The sequence below is a fragment of the Lithobates pipiens genome, unplaced genomic scaffold (genome assembly GCF_037356315.1).
Source record: "Lithobates pipiens isolate NorthernLeopardFrog02 unplaced genomic scaffold, aLitPip1_a1.2 Scaffold_8, whole genome shotgun sequence".
NCBI lineage: Eukaryota > Metazoa > Chordata > Amphibia > Anura > Ranidae > Lithobates > Lithobates pipiens.
In genome coordinates, this window is record NW_027507903.1 from 622744910 (window position 1) to 622765020 (window position 20111).

Genomic DNA, 20111 nt, shown 5'->3' on the forward strand with positions numbered 1-20111 from the left:
CCAGCGATGATTGGTTTGTTCAAAGAGGAAGGTACGGGCTGTCACGACGCCTTGCTCGTGAGGGATGCTGGAGTAAAGTGCTTCCACATCCAATGTCACGAGCAGGGCGTCGGGAGGCACAACCATTCCTTCAATATGTTTTAAAAAATCCATTGTATCTTTAACATATGATGGTAGAGTGAGTACATGTGGAGTCAAAATAGAGTCCACCAATCTACTCGCATTTTCTGTGAGTGATCCTATACCTGATACGATGGGCCTACCAGGAGGGTTGGTAGGATGTTTATGTATTTTAGGAAGAACATAGAACGTGACAACTTTGGGACATTTCACATTTAAAAAATCATATAGATCCTTATCAATGAGGCCCTTTTGATATGCCAGGCCAATCATTTGTAGGTATTCGTTTTTAGAAGTTTGAATATATGATACTGGAATAGGTGTGTACCATTCTTTATTGCAAAGAATTTTATGTGCCATAGCGGCATATAGATCTTTGGTCATTAATACAATATTACCGCCTTTGTCGGTGGGTTTAATTTCTAAATCTGGATGTTTTTTTAGCCGAGAGATTGATTGTAATTGAGAATTAGTCAAATTTCTAGGTTTGGGTGTCAGTTGCAATTGCTTAATAGCATTCACAGAGCTTTTTCAAAAAAGCCCAAATGTTGGGGTTTGACATAAGATCTGGAAAGCGTTGGGACTTAGGTTTGAAACAAGGGGTCTTAACCTCCCAGGCGGTATGATTCATTCTGGTTTTAGGTGCTGAAAGCGGTACAATTATTTTGCATGGAAATTTGGCGTTTTATATTGTAGTCCTGTAATTCTTAGGAATAACGCTCTTAAATCTGTTCAAACCAGAGTCTAGCAGACATCCCGGGTATGATAAAGTTTATAATATAATAAATAATAATAAAAATTATTCAATAATGTAATCAAATCCAAAAACACTGAAATTTGCTCATTTGCAGAATTGTCGCTGTCATTAGATTTAGTGTTTGATGAAGAATTTCCCCACTGAGCTATTGCTCAATTCTGCAAGTGATTCTAATTTATTAGAATTCTAGCTGGTCTGAAATCACTTTTGACATAAAGGGACACTTTTTGGTTGCTATGGACAATCTCCAAATCCCAGGCAGAAAAAAACAGTATTTATAATATAAAAGTGTATGCAGGGCACTTCACAGACCACTAAGGACAAAGGGGGTGTGTAATTTTTTTATACAGTACTGTAATCTGTAAGGAGGACAGCTCGATCACACAGCGCGGAGGACATCGCTGGATCCAGGGGACAAGGTAAGTAACCTCTCCCTGTATCCAGCGATGCGATCCCGAGTCTGGCTCGGGGTTACCGCTTATGATAGTAAAATCCTAACCCGAGACAGACTCGGGATCACCGCCAGGGGGGTTAAAAGATAAGGAGTTGGCAGTATTGGGCACCTCGTGATCAGGTGGTCCATCCATGGAATTTTCCTCTAGGAGGAGCATCAGATCACGAAGGGCCCTAAAGTCATCCATGGTGTAGTTTAACACATTCTGAGATTTGCTTATCTTGCAACGAGCAAAGACAATCAACGTCAAACAAAAATGTATATGTCAGGTTGCGTGCGAAAAGGTATACATCCTTTATAGCTTCATATTTATCCATACTAGTAGATGGGCAAAAATTTAGGCCCAAGCGTAGGACCTCTGAGTCCTGAGTGGTAAAAGTGTAGGGGGTGAGGTTGATGACCTCAGGTTTGGAAACGATGTGAGTGTTGAAGGATGTGGGAGTGACTGAAAATTTGCAGATGGAGAAATATGTGCATCTAAGGTGCCGTCGGGTGAACATTTGTAATTGTGCAGTGGGTGGTAGAGAGGGTAGTGAATTGGTAGCCATCGCCATACTTATCTCGTGAGGATTACTTACTAGTGGTGTGATCACGTTGGTTGAGGATCCACCAGGGATCATATTCAATTAAACATTTGTGGACTGAGTCTGGGGGTTCAAAGATGGATGGCTTGGAGGGCCATGGTTCCTAAGTATTTGCCTTGAGAGTGGGTGTTAGTGCCTAGGGATGGGGTATTATCTTGTAGTGGTCTGTGTAGGGTGAGAGTGGTGTCAAGAGTGGGGGGTCGCTTTTTAGTGTAAGGTGTGTGAGACCCACCACCAAGATCTCGCTTACGTGTTCCTGAGTGAGAAGAATGAGAAGGGCCACCAACTGTCCGGAATGAACGCTGTGGAGGAAAAAGGGTAGAATCTGATTCAGTATCATCATCAGTAGTAGAGTAACCAACAACATTATTTTTGGGGGTACGAAAGTTGGGTCTAGTTCGTTGTCGAGCAGGAGATTGCCAGCGATAGGCAAAGCCTTCGCTGAAAGCTAATCTGTCTTTTGAAAGTTTATTGTGTTTTTAAAAATAATGTCTTTATTAATTCTCGTAATATAGTCCCTAAAGGGATTAGGGGACAATTGATGCTGGTTTGAAGCGTAGGCACACCAAATATTGATTTGATTTTTGGTTCACTTTGCATTTTGTAAATTGATAAAAATAAACAATTAAAATATATATATATATTAAAGCATTCTTACTTTACAGCATTTCTTCACACATGCCTTAAACTTTTACACAGTATTGTATATTACATTTTACTTTAATGCTAGTTTGAGGGGCAATATGCACAGAAACATTTTATGGAACATAAGACAGTTCCTTAGCACTGGGGAGAGAGAGAAAGAGGGTTGAGAGAAGAGCTTTGTATAGCGTGGCTGGAGGGGTTGAGGAAAGAGCTCTGTACTGGGGAATTGCAGCTAGTGCTCTGTACTGGTCGGTTACCCACTCCCCAGCCCTGTTCACCATGGGATGCAGGATTTGCAATATACAATTTTGAGCCCTGAGACCTGTGCAATACTCATACCTGCACTTCTGAGCCCTGCATAACACACACTTCGGAGCCCTGCATTCATCAAAATATGTGATGCTAATCCCTGTGCCTTGTGTGATATGTACTCCTGAGAACTGCAGCTTCACAATATGCCCTATTGAGCCCTCCTCAGACTGACACCACAGACAGAGGAACGTTGTTCCTTCCAGTGAAACCACCAACGCAGGATAATTTTTTCCTTCCGGTGATACCCTAGGCACAGGGACATTTTTTCCTTCTGGTCACACCACAGATGCGGGTACATTTTATTCTTTCAACGACACCCCAGACTTAGTGACATTTTTTTCCTCCCAGTAACACCATGGATATATGGCAATTTTTTTTCTTCCAGTGACACCACCGACTTAGGGACATTATTTGATTTGCCATTGATTAGCCCCATATTTTGCCCAATTTTAGACTCTTCAATTCACTGCGGTCTAGCACAAACTTTGGTACTAAATCATTGCATGCCACAAACATTACATGCATTTTTGCACACGCCACCATTGGTCCCACCCCCGTCTCCAGGATGGGGACACAGTTTCACATCTTCACCCTGTACACTGGGTGACTTTGTTCCTGCAATGCCTGCATGATTGAAAGCCGCTGATGGAGGTCCCACAGAGCCAGACAGAAAGGTTGTATCACTCTATGTTATACTGTATCATTTAATGTATGGTTTTCATGATACTAAACTTTTGTCTTGTTAGATACTGCATTAAAAAGTTTGAACTTTCATGCAGAAGGATGACCATTTTTGTGTTCTTGTATTGACTCTTTCTTGAAGACATGTGTGAAGACAACCAAACTGAAGTAGCTGAATTTTTGCTTCTTGGATTTCAAAACCTCCATAGATTTAAAAGTCTTCTCTTTGTTGTGTTTTTCGTATCTTATATAGTTATATTAAATGGAAATCTCATCATTATTGTTTTAATATCGATTAATGACCGTCTTAAAATCCCAATGTTCTACTTCCTCAAACACTTGGCAATAGCTGACCTCATGATAACTACCACCGTTATCCCAATGATGTTAGAAATTATACTAAAAGATGGAATCGTAATATCTGTTATTGCCTGCAAGATCCAGTTGCATTGCTTTGCTATTTGTGGAATTGTGCAATGTTTACTTATTGCAATTATGTCCTATGATCGTTATGTGGCCATATGTAACCCAATGCGTTATCATTCAATCATGGAGATCCGTATTTGTCTTCGAATGGTTGTCTGGTCTTGGTTAGTGGTTGTCTTTGGGTCCGGTGAAGTTCTTTTAGTGTATCAGTTACATTTCTGTGGTGGGAATAACATTAATCACTTCTTCTGTGATTCTGGTCCAGTGCTAGAGTTGTCTACTTCAGACACTTCCTTGTTCATATTAATTGATCTTTCTCTGTCCATTTTAGGTATTTTTGTTCCTTTTGCCTTTATCATTGTGACCTATGTCTTAATCTCCTTCACTATATTACACCTTTCTTCATCAAATAGTAGACAAAGGAAAGCATTTTCTACATGTAGCTCTCACCTGGCTACTGTGTGCATATATTATGGGAGCTTGATGACCATTTACTTGACACCATCTGATAAAAGATCACCTAACACAAACAAATTTATGTCTCTTTTCTACATTGTGGCAACTCCACTGGTGAATCCCATTATCTACAGTCTGAGGAATCACGAGATCAGAAAAAGTCTTAAAAAAAGTTTAACAAAATTTAAAACACTTCAATTACACTAAAATTATATCTTCGTTTTACTTGTTTCTATGGCTCAAAAGAGTTATCTGGTTTCATGTAAATTGATTGTGTCTAGTTTTATTTTACTTAATCTTGCAAGTATTAATATTTTCTGTAGTCATCCAAAAAAGGTTAAAGCTGAAATCTATATACAGTAATTGCAACCTGGTTACCCAAGTGGCAGTGGCTTTATTTTTCTAATAAGTAATTGATTGCTAGCTCTTCATTTGTGAACCCCTTAGGTATTTTTTTCTTTTACCTGGGGTCTTTTCCATTTTAAAAATCTCTTACTTTGTCGTTTATTAGAGGGAAGTTGCAACTTAGGGGAATTTCTTCTGGGGGGGGGTTGAATTTAGTGGTTAGGGGCTCTTTGAATTTATTTTGTGATGATAATGCCTTTTTTTCTAGCTTGAGGTGATTAGTACACAGTACTAATTTGTTGCTAACCGTCCATCCATTGAATGTCAATTTTTCTAAGGAACAACAGCTGAATAATTTAGGTTTGGGTTAATATAAAGTGGCATCCCAGCTTGGCAGAAGCGGCAACATGCCTAGATGCAAAGACACAAGGCACAAGGCACAGGGATGTGTCTTCTCAAGAAAAGAATGTTAAGCATTTAAAGATATGGGTGGGGGTAAAAATTGTCAAATGGCACCACAGTTTAATGGCAGATACAACAGGCCTTAAAGCAGAGTTCCACCCATAACTAAATTTACATTATTCAGCAGCAATAAACATAATCAACACCATTTGGAGGGAAAAAAAATGTTCACTTACTTTTTCATGCCTGTTGCTATGTGGTACCTTGTAATGTGCCCCTTCTTCTCCGTGGCGCCTGACATCATTTCCCTCGGTGCCTGTGCATGCTAGTGCTCCTGGGAGATGTTTGTCATCATCTCTTAGGAGTCAGTGGGCAGTGCCAAGGACAAAGATCGCGGTATTTCAAAATCTGTTGTGATGTCAACATCAGAAGTTTCCTGTGCCGCTTGCCATGCTTACTGTACATGTGCGAGAACGGCAGTGCATGCTGGTAATAAAGCAGTGCCGTATCCTGGAAGTTTATGCTTGTGGGCTTCGCCTGCCCACAAGTAAGATGGGAATTCGCAAGCAGCAAAAATATAAGGTAATTTTTCTTCTAAAATATGTTAAAAAGTGTCACTAAGAACAAGACTATCCTAGACTATAACAAGACTATTGGATGATAGTAAGAGATATATATATATATATATATATATATATATATATATATATATATATATATATATATATATTTTTTTTTAATTATACATGTGGTTGGAACTCCGCTTTAAAGCAGAGATAGAAGCCACACATTAGTGTCTTAAAGAGGCAGTCCACTGAAAAAAATAAATAAAATAAAAGCCAGCAGCTACAAATACTGCAGCTGCTGTCTTTTAATAAATGGACACTTACCTTTCCTGGAGTCCAGCGATGTCGGCAGCCGAAGCCAAGCAATCGCTCGGCTCTCGGCTGCTACCGGCGCCATTCTCGGTGAGGGAATCAGGAAGTGAAGCATTGCGGATTCACTTCCCGGTTCCCTACTGCACATGCGTGAGTCGCGCCGCGCAATGAGAATGGTCTGCGCTGTCTCTGGGACCCGTGTGTGTCCCAGCAGACAGCACGGCGGGACAGGAAGAGGCATAGATTCCTGTGAGAGTCTATGCCCGGAAGTGGGTGCAAATACCTGTCTTAGACAGGTATCTGCACCCCACTCCCCCCTGAAAGGTCTCAAATGTGACACCGGAGGGGGGGAGGGTTCCAAAAAGTGGAGGTTCAATTTTTGTGTGAACCTCCACTTTAAATAAGAACCTCTCCTTCTCCATTTCCTGCCCCTCCTCCTACACTGTCTAGTGGTGGGCAACCAGTGGCTTTTCCGGGCTGAAGGCTGTTTCTACTGGATGGTTATGTGGAATTGCAAGACCGGGAATGTAGGCAAAGATGCTGAATGTAGGGAAGGTTAGAGGAGAGCTTTTGGAGGGAAGCAAGGAGGATGACAGTCGCTTCCAACGATGATGGGGTGGATGTTGGATGGGGCTGAGGTTTCAGCCATTGCTTTATTGTTTTTTGTATATTCCTCTTTCCCATCTTCACTGCTAGAGGTAGAAATGACTGCTGAACTCCTTAGCAATCCTTATAAAAAGTGTAAAGAGCTGCTCTTTTCTGAGACAATCTAGTGTCTTAAAAGTGCAATAAAGTTTAATTAAAAACAGTCAATCACCACCAAGCTAGAATAGATGTCCTCAATTGTTGGTGCCAGTGATATAAACATTAGCCAGCCACTTGTTACGGCCCACTCAGTGTAGAGCTACTAAGCCTACATCTGATACCAGTATCTACCCATGCAATGTCATCAGAAACAGCAATGTGCCAATAATAAAATTTGAGCAAACCATAAAGCCTCCTCAATGTTTAAACATTTAAACAAGGTCTATAACATACTAACTGATTCATTTTTATTTTCTCTTTCACTTGATTGTATGTTCTTTAGAACAAAAGGAGACATAACACACATATATATATATATATATATATATATATATATATATATATATATATATATATATATAGTGATCTTTGGGGGTTATTTAGCCTCTGTGTAGAGCACACCTGTGAGCAGAGTCCACGCCAGCAGATGTGTTAAATTTGGTGTTACCACTCTCTCCCTCTCATACTGGTCACTGGAAGTTCAACATGGCACCTCGTGGGAAAGAACTCTCTGAGGGTCTGACAAAAATAATTCTTGCTCTACATAAAGATGGACTAGGCTATAAAGCCGCGTACACACGGGCGGACTGTCTGGCCTACTTAGTCCGCCGAAACACATTTCAGCGGACAGTCCGCTCGTGTGTGGGCTTCAGCGGACTTTTTCAGCGTGCAGTCTGGCGGACTAAGTATTTCGGAATTTCCGTAATACTGTCCGTCCGACTCGCATTTGGGCGGACAATCCGCCCGTGTGTGTGCCAGTCCGCCGTACTTTTGAAATGAGCGGACTTTTCCCGCCCGGAGAAAAGTCCATTGATTTCAAGCGGGTATCCAGGTAGGCGGGGCCCGCGAAAGAGACGTTGCTGGCCCCGCCGCCTGGTATGGACTTAAAGGGGAACCCCAACGCCGAAAAAAATCGGCATGGGGTCCCCCTCAAAGTCCACAACAGACCCTTGTCCGAGCACGCTACCCGGCCGTTGGTTGTCGGGGTCTGCGGGCAGGGGGCTTATCGGAATCCGGGAGCCCCCTTTAATAAGGGGGCCCCCGGATACCGGCCCCCCACCCTATGTTAATGAGTATGGGGTACAATGTACCCCTACCCATTCACCTGTAAAATAAAAGTACCAAAAAGTACAACACACGAGATAAAATACTTTATTGCACAGCTCCGGGGGTCTTCCGTCTTCGGGGGTCTTCTCCGAAGAACCGAAGAGGGGGACAAGACCCCCGAAGTCGGGAGAAGAGGCCGGCGGCGAGGAAGAAAGCCGGACTCCTCCGCTAGCAAAAGAGCTACAAGAAGATAGCAGAGGAGTCCGGCGAGAAGACGCCCGAAGACGGAAGACCCCCGGAGCTGTGCAATAAAGTATTTTATCTCGTGTGTTGTGTTTTTTTTGGTACTTTTATTTTACAGGTGAATGGGTAGGGGTACATTGTACCTCATACTCATTCACATAGGGTGGGGGGCCGGTATCCGGGGCCCCCTTATTAAAGGGGGCTCCCGGATTCCGATAAGCCCCCCGCCCGCAGACCCCGACAACCAACGGCCAGGGTTGTCGGGAAGAGGCCCTTGTCCTCATCAACATGGGGACAAGGTGCTTTGGGGTGGGGGGCCGCGCGGCCCCCCCTTCCCCAAGGCACCCCCCATGTTGAGGGCACACGGCCTGGTACGGCTCAGGAGGGGGGGCGCTCGCTTGCCCCCCTTTCCTGGCCGGCCGGGTAGCGTGCTCGGACAAGGGTCTGTTGTGGACTTGGGGGGTCCCCCACGCCGATTTTTTTTGGCATTGGGGTTCCCCTTTAAGTCCATTCCAGACGGCGGGGTCAGCGACGTCTCCTTCGCGGGCCCCGCCTACCTGGAGACGCGCTCGAAATAAGCGGACTTTCCTCCGCGTGTGTGGGCGAGTCCGTTCATTTCAAAAGTAGGGCGGATAGTATGGCGGACTTAGTACGCCGTATTAGTCCGCTCAAAAAGTGCCATGTGTGGGCAAGTCCGTTCATTCGAAAGTATGACGGACTAAGTTGGCCAGACAGTCCGCCCCGTGTTTACGCGGCTTAAGAAGATTGTTAAGACCCTGAAACTGAGCTGCAGCATGGTGGTCAAGACTATACAGTGGTTTAGCAGGACAGTTTCTATTCAGAACCGGCCTTGTCATGGTCAACCAAAGAAATTGAGTGCACATGCACAGCATCACATCCAAAGGTCGCCTTTGGGAAATAAATGTATGAGAGATGCCAGCATTGCTGCAAAGGTTGAAGGGGTGGAGGGTCAGCCTGTCAGTGCTCAGAACATACGCTGTACACTGCATCAAATTGGTCTGCATGGCTGTCATCCCAGAAGGAAGCCTCTTCTAAAAATGATGCACAAGAAAGCCTGCAAACAGTTTGCTGAAGAAAAGCAGACTAAGGACATGGATTACTGGAACTATGTCCTGTGGTCTGATGAGACCAATATAAAATGACAGTAGGTGCCGCCGACATTGCGTTTCCAGCGCGACAGTATCGCGCTGGATCCCGGCGACAGGTTTCTCTAACCAGCGCGATACCGTTGTACTGGCTGCAATAGGAAAATGTCATTTTCCTATAGCAGCCAGAGCGAGTCGATAATGTCGCCTCACTCATGAAGCCTGCATGCCTTCTGGGGGGCATACCAGGCCCTTAGGTCCGGTAGGGATTTTAAGGGGAATCCCCTTCGCCGAAAAAAATGGCGTGGGGTCCCCCCAAAATCCATACCAGGCCCCTATCCGAGCACGCAGCCCGGCCGGTCAGGAAAGGGGGTGGGGAGGAGCGAGCGCCCCCCCCCCCCCCTGAGCCGTACCAGGCCACGTGCCCTCAACATGGGGGGTGCCTTGGGGAAGGCCCCCTCCACCCCAAAGCACCTTGTCAAGATGTACTGTGACATACTGAAGCAGAGCACGACCCCCTCCCTCCCAGAGACTAGGCCGCAGGGCAGTATTCCAATATGATAACGACCCCAAACACACCTTTAAGATGACCACTGCCATGCTAAAGAAGCTGAGGGTAAAGGTGATGGACTGGCCAATGATGTCTACAGACCTAAACTCTATTGAACATCTGTGAGGCATCCTCAAATGGAAGGTGGAGGAGCCCAAGGTCTCTAAAGCCGCGTACACACGTAGCCGTCTGTCCGACGTACTTAGTCTGGCGGCCTTTCCTGGCCGGCCGGGTAGCGTGCTCGGACAAGGGTCTGTTGTGGACTTGGGGGGGACCCCCACGCCGTTTTTTTCCAGCGTTGGGGTTCCCCTTTAAGTCCATACCAGGCAGCGGGGCCAGCGACGTCTCCTTTGCGGGCCCCGCCTACCTGGAGACCCGCTTGAAATGAGCGGACTTTTCTCCGGGCGGGAAAAGTCTGCTCATTTCAAAAGTACGGTGGACTGGCATACACACGGCCGGATTGTCCGCCGAAAAGCGAGTACGGCGGGCAGATTGGTGTGCAACACGGCATTCTAAGTCCGCCGTACTTTCGGGTCAAAAAAGTATGCGTGTTTGGCGGACTTGAGTTTGCCAGACTTTTCCACCGGATTGTTTGATCGTGTGTACGTGGCATAACATCCACCAGCTCCATGATGTCATCATGGAGGAGTGGAAGAGGACTCCAGTGCCAACCTGTGAAGCTCTGGTGAACTCCATGTCCAAGAGGGTTAAGGTAGTGCTGAAAAATAATGGTGGCCACACAAAATATTAACACTTTGGGCCCAATTTGGACATTTTCATTTAGGGGTGTACTCACTTTTGTTGCCAGCGGTTTAGACATTAATGGCTGTGTGTTGAGTTATTTTGAGGACGCAGCACATTTATACTGTTATACAAGCTGTACACTCACTCCTTTACATTTAGCAAAGTGCAATTTCTTCAGTGTTGCCACAAGAAAAGATATAATAAAATATTTACAAAATGTGAGGGGTTTACTCACTTTTGTAAGAAACCGTATGTGTAGGCAGATGCCTACAAGGAAATACTAAAAGGTAGACATGTGCATTCGTTTTCGTCCGAATGCATTTTCGTCCGAATTTCAGCTATTTTCGTTTTCGTTTTGACAAACGATAACGAAAGCACAAAATCCGAAAAACGAAAGATCCGACATAAATAAATGCTTTATTTTCATTTTCATTGTTACAACAGTTCGATATAGAATAGGAGATTCGACATGACTCTGACAACAATCTGTGTCTATAGAACCTGTGGTCGAATGTGCCTAACCTTACCTCTATTAGTCCAAGATTATATAGAGAAAATATTCGACAGAGAAAAAAGATTTGACAGAGAGAAAAGATTCTGCAAGTTACTGTCCTAAAAAGTGTTTGGGGACCCGGGTCCTGCCCCAGGGGACATGTATCAATGCAAAAAAAAGTTTTAAAAACGGCCGTTTTTTCGGGAGCAGTGATTTTAATAATGATTAAAGTGAAACAATAAAAGTGTAATATTCCTTTAAATTTCGCAGGGGGGGGGGTTGTCTATAGTATGCCTGTGAAGGGGCGCATGTTTCCCGTGCTTAGAATTGTCCCTGCACAAAGTGTCATTTATGCAGGAAAAAAAGTCCTTTAAAATCACTCGCAGCTATTATGAATTGTCGGCTCCGTAATACAGAGAACACTCATTGAAAGTCATTGATAAAAATAAATAAAAAAAAATAAATAAAAAAGCGTGGGGGTCCCCCAAATTCAATTACCAGGCCCTTCAGGTCTGGTATGGATATTAAGGGGAACCCTGCCTCAAATTTAAGAAAAAATTTGACGTGGGGTTCCCCCTAAATATCCATAACCAGACCCTTCAGGTCTGGTATGGATATTAAGGGGAACCCCGCGTCAAATTTAAAAAAAAATTGACGTGGGGTTCCCCCTAAAAATCCATACCAGACCCTTTATCCGAGCACGCAACCTGGCAGGCCGCAGGAAAAGAGGGGGGGACGAGAGAGCGGCCCCCCCTCCCTCCTGAACCGTACCAGGCCACATGCCCTCAACATTGGGAGGATGCTTTGGGGGTCCGTGACCCCTCAAAGCACCTTGTCCCCATGTTGCTGAGGACAAGGGCCTCATCCCCACAACCCTGGCCGGTGGTTGTGGAGGTCTGCGGGCGGGGGGCTTATCAGAATCTGGAAGCCTCCTTTAACAAGGGGACCCCCAGATCCCGCCCCCCCCTGTTTGAAATGGTAAGGGGGTACAAAAGTACCCCTACCATTTCACAAAGAAAGTGTAAAAAATTGTTAAATAAAACAAACACACTTTTGAAAAATTCCTTTATTAAAAATAAAAAAATAAAAAAAAGATTCCAGCGGCGGTAATCCACTCTTGCTATCCAGCGACGGACGATCATCTCTCCAGCGATGTCTCATGTCATCCAGCGCAGCGATCCTCCATCCTTCTTCTGTCTCCGTGGAGGAGACACTGCAAGGATTCCGGCGGCTGACGTTTCTTATATACGGAGGGCTGGGCCACCCGTCACCTGACCCCGCCCCCCTCTGACGCAAGGGGAAACCCGGGGTTCCCTGTGACGTAGGGGTGACCCGCACCCCTCTAATGTAACACAGGCAGGTTTCCGTTACATCAGAGGGGGGCGGGGTCACCCATACCCACACCTCGGGCCGATATTTGACTCCCAAGATGGTATGGTACCCGGGCCTCGTCAGCCGAAGAAGCGAGGTTTTGCCTGTAAGTCCTCTCCATTGGAAGACTGGGCTCTGGGAGAACCAGACTTGGTGTACTGTTTATACAGAGCGCACAAAAGTTTCTGGCAGAGCTTTCTACATGGCCCAGGTGGGAGGATCTTCCGAGAAGGAGCCCCAAATAAACCTGAAGGTTGGCTAACAATACTCGCTGTGATGGGTGAAGGCTGGAATTTGTCTGGTTCAGCAATTCCTGCGGCGAGGACAGGTAAAGGAAGTCATCCTGTATATTTAAATATATGAATGGATTTCTTCATTGTGAGTAGTTGTATGTCTTACCTGGTTTCCACCACTAGAGGGAGTAAGAGCAGCCTGATGCATACTTACATGCCTTTCAATACACACACTCAGTGAAGCCTGGTTCTCCAGTTGACTCACGTCTCCATTACAGTCCCTGCCACATCAAGGTAAACAGAGGTCCCACGTAGTTTGGGGGTCCCACGCAGCCCTGTTTGGGGTTCTCCTTCCCCCCCTGGATCCCACAGTCCTCGTGCACGCGCGCGGGCGTGTGTACGTGCACCGGCCGCGTTCCCGGCCTAATGGAGGAGGGGGGAGTATGGTTGTGAGCCATGCACGTTAGTGTGCACAGCGCTGTAATGCACAGGCGCCAGGCGGCAGTTTGTAAAAAGTCCAGAGCGTCAGGGGGCTGTAAGTGGAGACACAGGAGCTGTGGGCAGTAAGCATCCATGGAATTGGATCCAGGCAAACCTAGACACCTACTCAGCATCAGGTTGTGCAGTTTAAGCATATATATTATTGTGAGACTTTAAGCACAACAGTGATTGCACTTGTACTAGTACCTCTGCTTTATAGCTTAGGACTATGTCTCCTCGTATGAGGGTTTCAGGGGGAGGTAGCAAAGGCACTGGTAAATCACCGCCTAGGTCCAGGGGTTCTAAAAGAGTGCCTGTAAGTTACCATCCCCCTCTGCAAGACTGGAGCCAGCCTCTCAAGACGAGTCAGTGCACCTGTCAGGTTTGCAGCCTCTCCTAATGCGTCAGCCCCAGCTTATGTCACTGAGATACTCCCTTAGGGCTACATTGGAGGGTTTTGAAGAGAAAATAATGAATTTTATTTCTGCTTCCCTGAAATATAGCAAGAAAAGGGGTAGATCCCCTCCCTCTGCTGAAATTCCTCTCTCAGATGATTTTTCTGAAAATGAGGAGAGATCCCTATCTTAGTATGGGGATCATGAGCAGTCGGATGAATCAGAGGAAGAGGAGATTTCCCCTCCTCCCAGGCACTCAGAAAACAGGTGCAGTATTATACTGAATTGGTGTGTACCACATTCAGAATGCCTGCTGCTGAAGTCGCTACATCCTCTGTTTCTTCCCTGGGAGTCAGGAAAGCCTCAAAGACTGCCTATTCCTTTCCAATCCATCCCTTAATGGATGAATTGTTGTATAAGGATTGGGGACATCCCAATAAACTGTTTGCTCCTCCTAAAAAGGTTTTCTTTGCATTATCATCTGGAGGAAAGTTTCACCAAGAAGTGGGGGGTCCCATCTGTTGATGCGGCTGTTTCTTGCGTGAATGAAACCTGACTTGTCCTTTGGATATTGCGCAGGTATTTAAAGGATCCAACTGATAAGAAGCTGGAAACCTTATTAAAAAGCCTCCTTTTCCATGACTGGCGCTGTGGTGCAACCTACAGTCGCAGCCGTTGGGTTGTGTTAGTTCCTCAAGGAACAGGTTAAGCAGATGCTTGGGATCCTTCCCAGTGAGGAAGTAGAAAATTATGCAGAACTGCCTCATATTCTGTGCTTTATGATTGATGCGATTTTGGATTCTGTCCAACAAGCATCACGTTTGTCCCTCATGTTGGTACACATGCGAAGGGCCCTATGGCTAAAGAATTGGGCAGCTAAGCTGTCATGCAAGAAGCATTTGATTGGGTTCCCGTTTAAAGGGGAAAGTGTGTTTGGAGAAAAATTGGTTAAATTCGTCCAAAATATTTCAGGGGGTAAAATCTACTCTGCTTCCAATCAAAAAGAGCCAACGTCCGTCATTCAGGCGTGATCTCTTTCCCGAAGCATCAAGCTCTAAGCAGTGGCGACGGCCTTCTCAGCCCTCCTCTACTAGAAAGGCTCAAGGCAGAGCCCAGGGGCAGGAAAAGACTTGGGGGCGAAAGCCTGCCAAGCAAAGCCCAAGATCTTCCTTGTGAAGGGGCGCCCCCGCTCGGCAGAGTGGGGGGAAGGCTCCTGCAGTTTGCAGGAGCCTGGCGGAAAGAGATCCAGGACAAGTGGGTAATCCCTTCGATATCTCTGGGCTACAGGCTAGAGTTTCAGGAGATTCCACCTTCTCGTTTCCTAAGGTCAAGGATCCCCAGGGGTCCAGTAAAGCAAAAACCGCTATTTCTGGCCTTAGATCAGTTACTATCCCAGGGTGTGATAGTAGAAGTGAACCCGAAAGATCAGGGTTCGGGGTTTTTACTCAAATCTCTTCACCGTTCCAAAACCAAATGGAAGTGTCAGACCTATCCTGGATCTGAAGGATCTGAACCGGTTTTTACACATCCGGTCCTTCCGAATGCAGTCAATCCGCACTGTGGTCTCCTCCCTGCAAGGGGGAGAATTCATGGCATCAATAGATATCAAGGATGCATATCTCCATGTGCCATTTTTTCCCGCACACCAAAAATTTCTAAGGTTCTCAGTAGAGCGGCGCCATTTTAAATTTGTGGCCTTGCCGTTCGGGCTTGCTACAGCCCCTCGAGTCTTCACGAAGATTCTGGACCCTCTCTTAGCAATCTTAAGAGCTCAGGGCATAGCTGTCATGGCTTATCTAGACGACTTGCTTCTCATGGAGAAAACTGCAGCGTTCCTAAGTCACAGCGTCACCAAAACGCTAGAACACCTAGAACGCCTAGGTTGGATCATAAACCTAGAAAAGTCGTCCCTACAACCGACTACCAGGTTGGAATACCTAGGTATGATCATCGACACCGCTCAGGGCAAGGTGTTTCTTCCAAGGCTAAAAGCCTTGGCCATTGGGGATCTGGTGCGACTGATTCTGGGCAGAAGATCTTCCTCCATTCAGTTGTGCATGAGACTGTTAGGCAAGATGGTCGCCTCTTTCGAGGCCGTCCCATTCGCCCAGTTCCACTCAAGGCCTCTGCAAGGATGCATCCTTGCGGCTTGGAACAGGAAGCCCCAATCTCTGGATCTTCCTATGCGTCTATCCCCAGGGACACGCAAGAGTCTTGTCTGGTGGTTACAAACCAAGAATTTGCTGAAGGGCAAAACTTTTCTTCCTCTCCCATGGAAGATTATCACAACAGATGCCAGCCTGACAGGCTGGGGAGCTGTATTGGAGCAAACATGCTCGCAGGGGAAATGGTCTGCGACCGAAAGTCTACTGCCCATAAATATCTTGGAGATTCGGGCAGTTTACATGGCACTCATAGAGTGGTCTTACAGACTGCGAGGTTTCCCGGTTCGGGTTCAGTCCGACAATGCCACCACAGTGGCTTATATCAATCACTAGGGCGGTACCAGAAGTCTGGGGGCCCAAAAAGAGGTGAATCGCATACTTGTCTGGGTAGAAAAGCATGTTCCGTGTCTTTCTGCAGTCTTCATCCCAGGAGTGGAGAATTGGCAGGCGGATTTTTCTCAGCCGCCAGCAGTTGTGCCCAGGAGAATGGGCTCTGCACCCCGACGTGTTTCAGAACATATGTCACAAGTGGGGTACTCCAGACGTAGATCTGTTTGCATCCAGGTTCAACAGGAAGCTGGACAAGTTTGTATCAAGGACAAGAGATGCACTTGCTCAGGGGTCAGATGCTCTGACAGTTCCCTGGGATCAGTACAACCTGATCTATGCCTTCCCCCCCGAGCCTGCTTCTGTTGCGGTTCCTGGGAAGAGTCAAGAGGGAGACGAAGTCGGTCCTTTTGGTGGCCTCGGCTTGGCCCAGGCGACCATGGTACGCAGAAACCATGAAGTTGGCAGTAGGCAGGCCATGGACCCTCCCTCTCCGGCCAGATCTGCTCTCACAGGGTCCAATCTACCATCCTGCTTTACGCAGTCTGAATTTGACGGTTTGGCTGCTGAGACCCACATTCTGAGAGACCGTGGCCTTTCGGGGCCAGTCCTTTCTACTCTGGTCAATGCCAGAAAGCCGGCCTCCAGGCTTATTTATTACAAGATCTGGAGGACATATGTTTCCTGGTGTGAACTCAGGAAATGGCATCCTAGAAAGTTTGTCATTACCAGAATCTTGGCCTTTCTCCAGTCAGGCCTAGAAATGAATTTGGCCATAAGCACTATCAAAGTGCAGATTTCGGCCTTGTCAGTATTTTTTTCAAAAGCCGCTTGCATCACATTCCCTGGTACGGGCTTTTATCCAGGGGGCTATGCGGACAAAACCGCCAGTTAAACCTCCGGTATGCCCATGGGATCTGAATTTGGTTCTCTCGGCCTTACAGGGGCAACCATTTGAACCTTTGCATCTGGCTTCTTTAGTTCTCCTGACTAAAAAGCTGGTCTTCTTAGTAGCCATATCTACGGCTAGAAGAGTATCAGAGTTGGCAGCTCTTTCCAGTAGGGAGCCGTATTTAATTATCCATAAGGACCGGGTGGTCATGCGTCCCAACAGGTCCTTTCTACCTAAGGTGGTTTCGGGTTTCCATTTGAATCAGGATGTAATCCTACCATCCTTTTTTCCGGACCCTCAGTCCACAGAAGAAGAATCTTTACACACTTTGGATGTGGTTAGAGCAATCAGTATTTATCTTCAAGCAACTTCTCAGATAAGGAAAACTGATTGTTTATTTATTCTGCCGAAAGGCCCTAGAAAGGGCCAGGCGGAGTCAAAATCCACTCTCTCAAGGTGGATCAGACAAGTTATTTCTCAGGCCTATGGTTTAAAGGGGAAGATTCCTCCTTTTCGGGTGAAAGCGCACTCTACTAGAGCTGTTAGTGCTTCTTGGGCAGTGCATCACCAGGCCTCCCTGGCTCAGATCTGTAAGGCTGTGACTTGGTCATCAGTCCACACATTCACCAGATTCTATCAGGTGAATGTCAGAGGGCAAGAGGATATCGCCTTCGGGCGCAGTGTACTGCAGGCTGCAGTTTAGGTCCTCCGGTCCCTGGCGGTCTATATTTATGATCTGTGTCTCCCTCCCCTCAATCTGAGCATTGCTATGGGACATCCCACTATGTAATGAAGCTCCTGTGTCCCGTGATGTATGATCAAGAAAATGGGATTTTTATATACAGCTTACCTGTAAAATCCTTTTCTTGAGAGTACATCACGGGACACAGGGCTCCCGCCCCTCTTGGGTTTTTACGTGGTTTCTTATTGCTTTGCTACAAAACTGAGGTGCCTCCCAGATGGGAGGGGTTATATAGGGGAGGAATTCTCCTTAATTGGGGTCAACCAGTGTCCAATCACCAGAGGTGCCTATATAACCCACTATGTAATGAAGCTCCTGTGTCCCGTGATGTACTCTCAAGAAAAGGATTTTACAGGTAAGCTGTATATAAAAATCCCATTATCTAACAAAAGATAAATGGTGAATTCGCAAAACAATCGAAAAAATTGTGAACAAACAAACACAAAACACACCTGTGAAAGAACACAGCCAAGCTGCTAGCACGCAAACAAACCAAGTTTAAAGCTAAAAATATATAAAATAAGTGCAGTGCTCAAAGGCAATTATGTAAATAAGTGTTTGTGTACATAAAAATAAAAAAATATATAATAATAGTAATAACAAAGGGTCCACTAGAGTCCAAAGAGGATGTAAACAATCTCAAAGCCAGTCTCCCTGGACTTCAAAGTGATATATTTCTCATCTTGGGACTTCTGAAATTGTCAGATGGCATTCATGAAATAATGACTACCAGCTTTCTCAGACCTCAGAACCTCTTGGGAACGGATTATAAAGCAATTAAAAAAGGTGTATACTCTTACCGGATGGGTTGGACACATCCACCGTATAGTAGTGTGTCATAAAAGCTTGTGGGGAGCTCCAATAGCACACCCAGATATAGCCAGCCGGATGATAATTCCCCTCGGAATTCCTCTTTTTGAATCCCTTATGGTCTCCAATTGGAAGAAGTGGATGAACTTTCCAAGCCGTGGATAGCTGTGGACCTTGGCACCAGATATCTCATGGGAATTCACCATAGGGGGGACAAAGCATAAAAAACACCTCTCATGGTGAAATACAACCAGTAACGGTTTATTGAAAATAGTTGAATATAAAACAAAATAGAACAAATAGTCCTTAAACATCACGTGATAAATAAAAACAAAAATAGCAATGTGGGCAGCAGAAAAATGCAGGCCCTACACTTTTCAACCTCAAAGTTGTCTACTGGGGCATAACCTGACTCCCCCACATTGCCACAATATATAGACTAAATCAGTGCTCGACAAAACCCGGTCGCCAGGTCGCATTGGCGACTAGAATCAGCGACCTTGCGCCTGGGGCAGCATAGCTGGGGGTATCCCGTCTCCGTGGACCCCCCCGCGCGATCGCGTCGGGCCGCGCCGCAGGCGGCCGGTAATTGAGCCCCCGGCTTTGAGGCCTTCTGTGATCCTATGGTTCCTTCTGGAATCTGGCGCCCTCTTGTGGTGGCCGTTGGAATTACAACCAACAATGCTAATGGGCCAGTCTTTCTCCATCCCTTTACTTAGAACCCCTAAACAAAAACAAAAAAAAAAAATATATATATATATATATATATACATATATATATATATATATATATATATATATATATATATATATATATATATACACACATATATATATATATATATATATATATATATATATATATATATATATATATATATATATATATATATATATATATATATATATATATATATATATATATATATATATATTTTTTTTTTTTTATTATTTATTCTAACACCCTAGAGAGTAAAATGGTGGTCGTTGCAATACTGTCTGTCACACCATATTTGCACAGCGGACTTACAAGCGCACTTTTTTTGGGGAAACATTTTTTATTTAATAAAAAAAAAAAGACAACAGTAAAGTTAGCCCAATTTTTTTTTTATATTGTGAAAGATAATCTTACGCCGAGTACCCTTTAAAATCTCCATAGGCGACGTTTAAAAAATTCTTCAGGTTGCACGTTTTGAGTTACAGAGGAGGTCTGGGGCTAGAATTATTGCTCTTACTCTACCGATCGCAGCGATACCTCACATGTGTGGTTTGAACACCGCTTTCATATATGCGTTCGCTTCTGCACGCAAGCTTGGCAAGACAGGGCGCATTTAAAACAATTTTTTTTTCTTATTTTAACTTTTATTTTTATTTTTTTCACTGTTCTTTAAAAAAAAAAAAAAAAATGTGTCACTTTTATTCCTATTACAAGGAATGTAAAAATCTCTTGTAATAGAAAAAAGCATGACAGGTCCTCTTTTATATACGAGATCTGGGGTCAGAGAGACCTCACATCTCATATTTACACTAAAATGCAATTTAAAAATGTCCCTCTAAGAGCTATGGGCAATGACTTGGAGACAGCTGGGGGGCGGCACTATCTTCCCCTCACTCGTCTCCATGTCAGGCCAGGGACAGGTCCAGATCGC

General features: G+C 45.2%; 1 protein-coding gene across 1 annotated transcript; it reads left to right on the forward strand.

The window, feature by feature from the left end:
* The first annotated feature begins 3697 nt into the window (after positions 1–3697).
* On the forward strand, positions 3698–4841 carry LOC143962372 (olfactory receptor 10A3-like). The gene is made up of 2 exons (XM_077471663.1): positions 3698–4607; positions 4759–4841. Exons 1-2 carry the CDS (start codon positions 3698–3700, stop codon positions 4839–4841), a joined length of 993 nt encoding a protein of 330 aa, XP_077327789.1.
* Positions 4842–20111: the final 15270 nt, after the last annotated feature.

Excerpts from the sequence above, each read along its gene's own strand:
- LOC143962372 (XM_077471663.1), top strand. The coding sequence starts at position 3,698 with ATGTGTGAAGACAACCAAACTGAAGTAGCTGAATTTTTGCTTCTTGGA. Across the intron at positions 4,608-4,758 it reads CAGAAAAAGTCTTAAAAAAA|TCATCCAAAAAAGGTTAAAG; the intron begins GTTTAACAAAAT and ends TATTTTCTGTAG.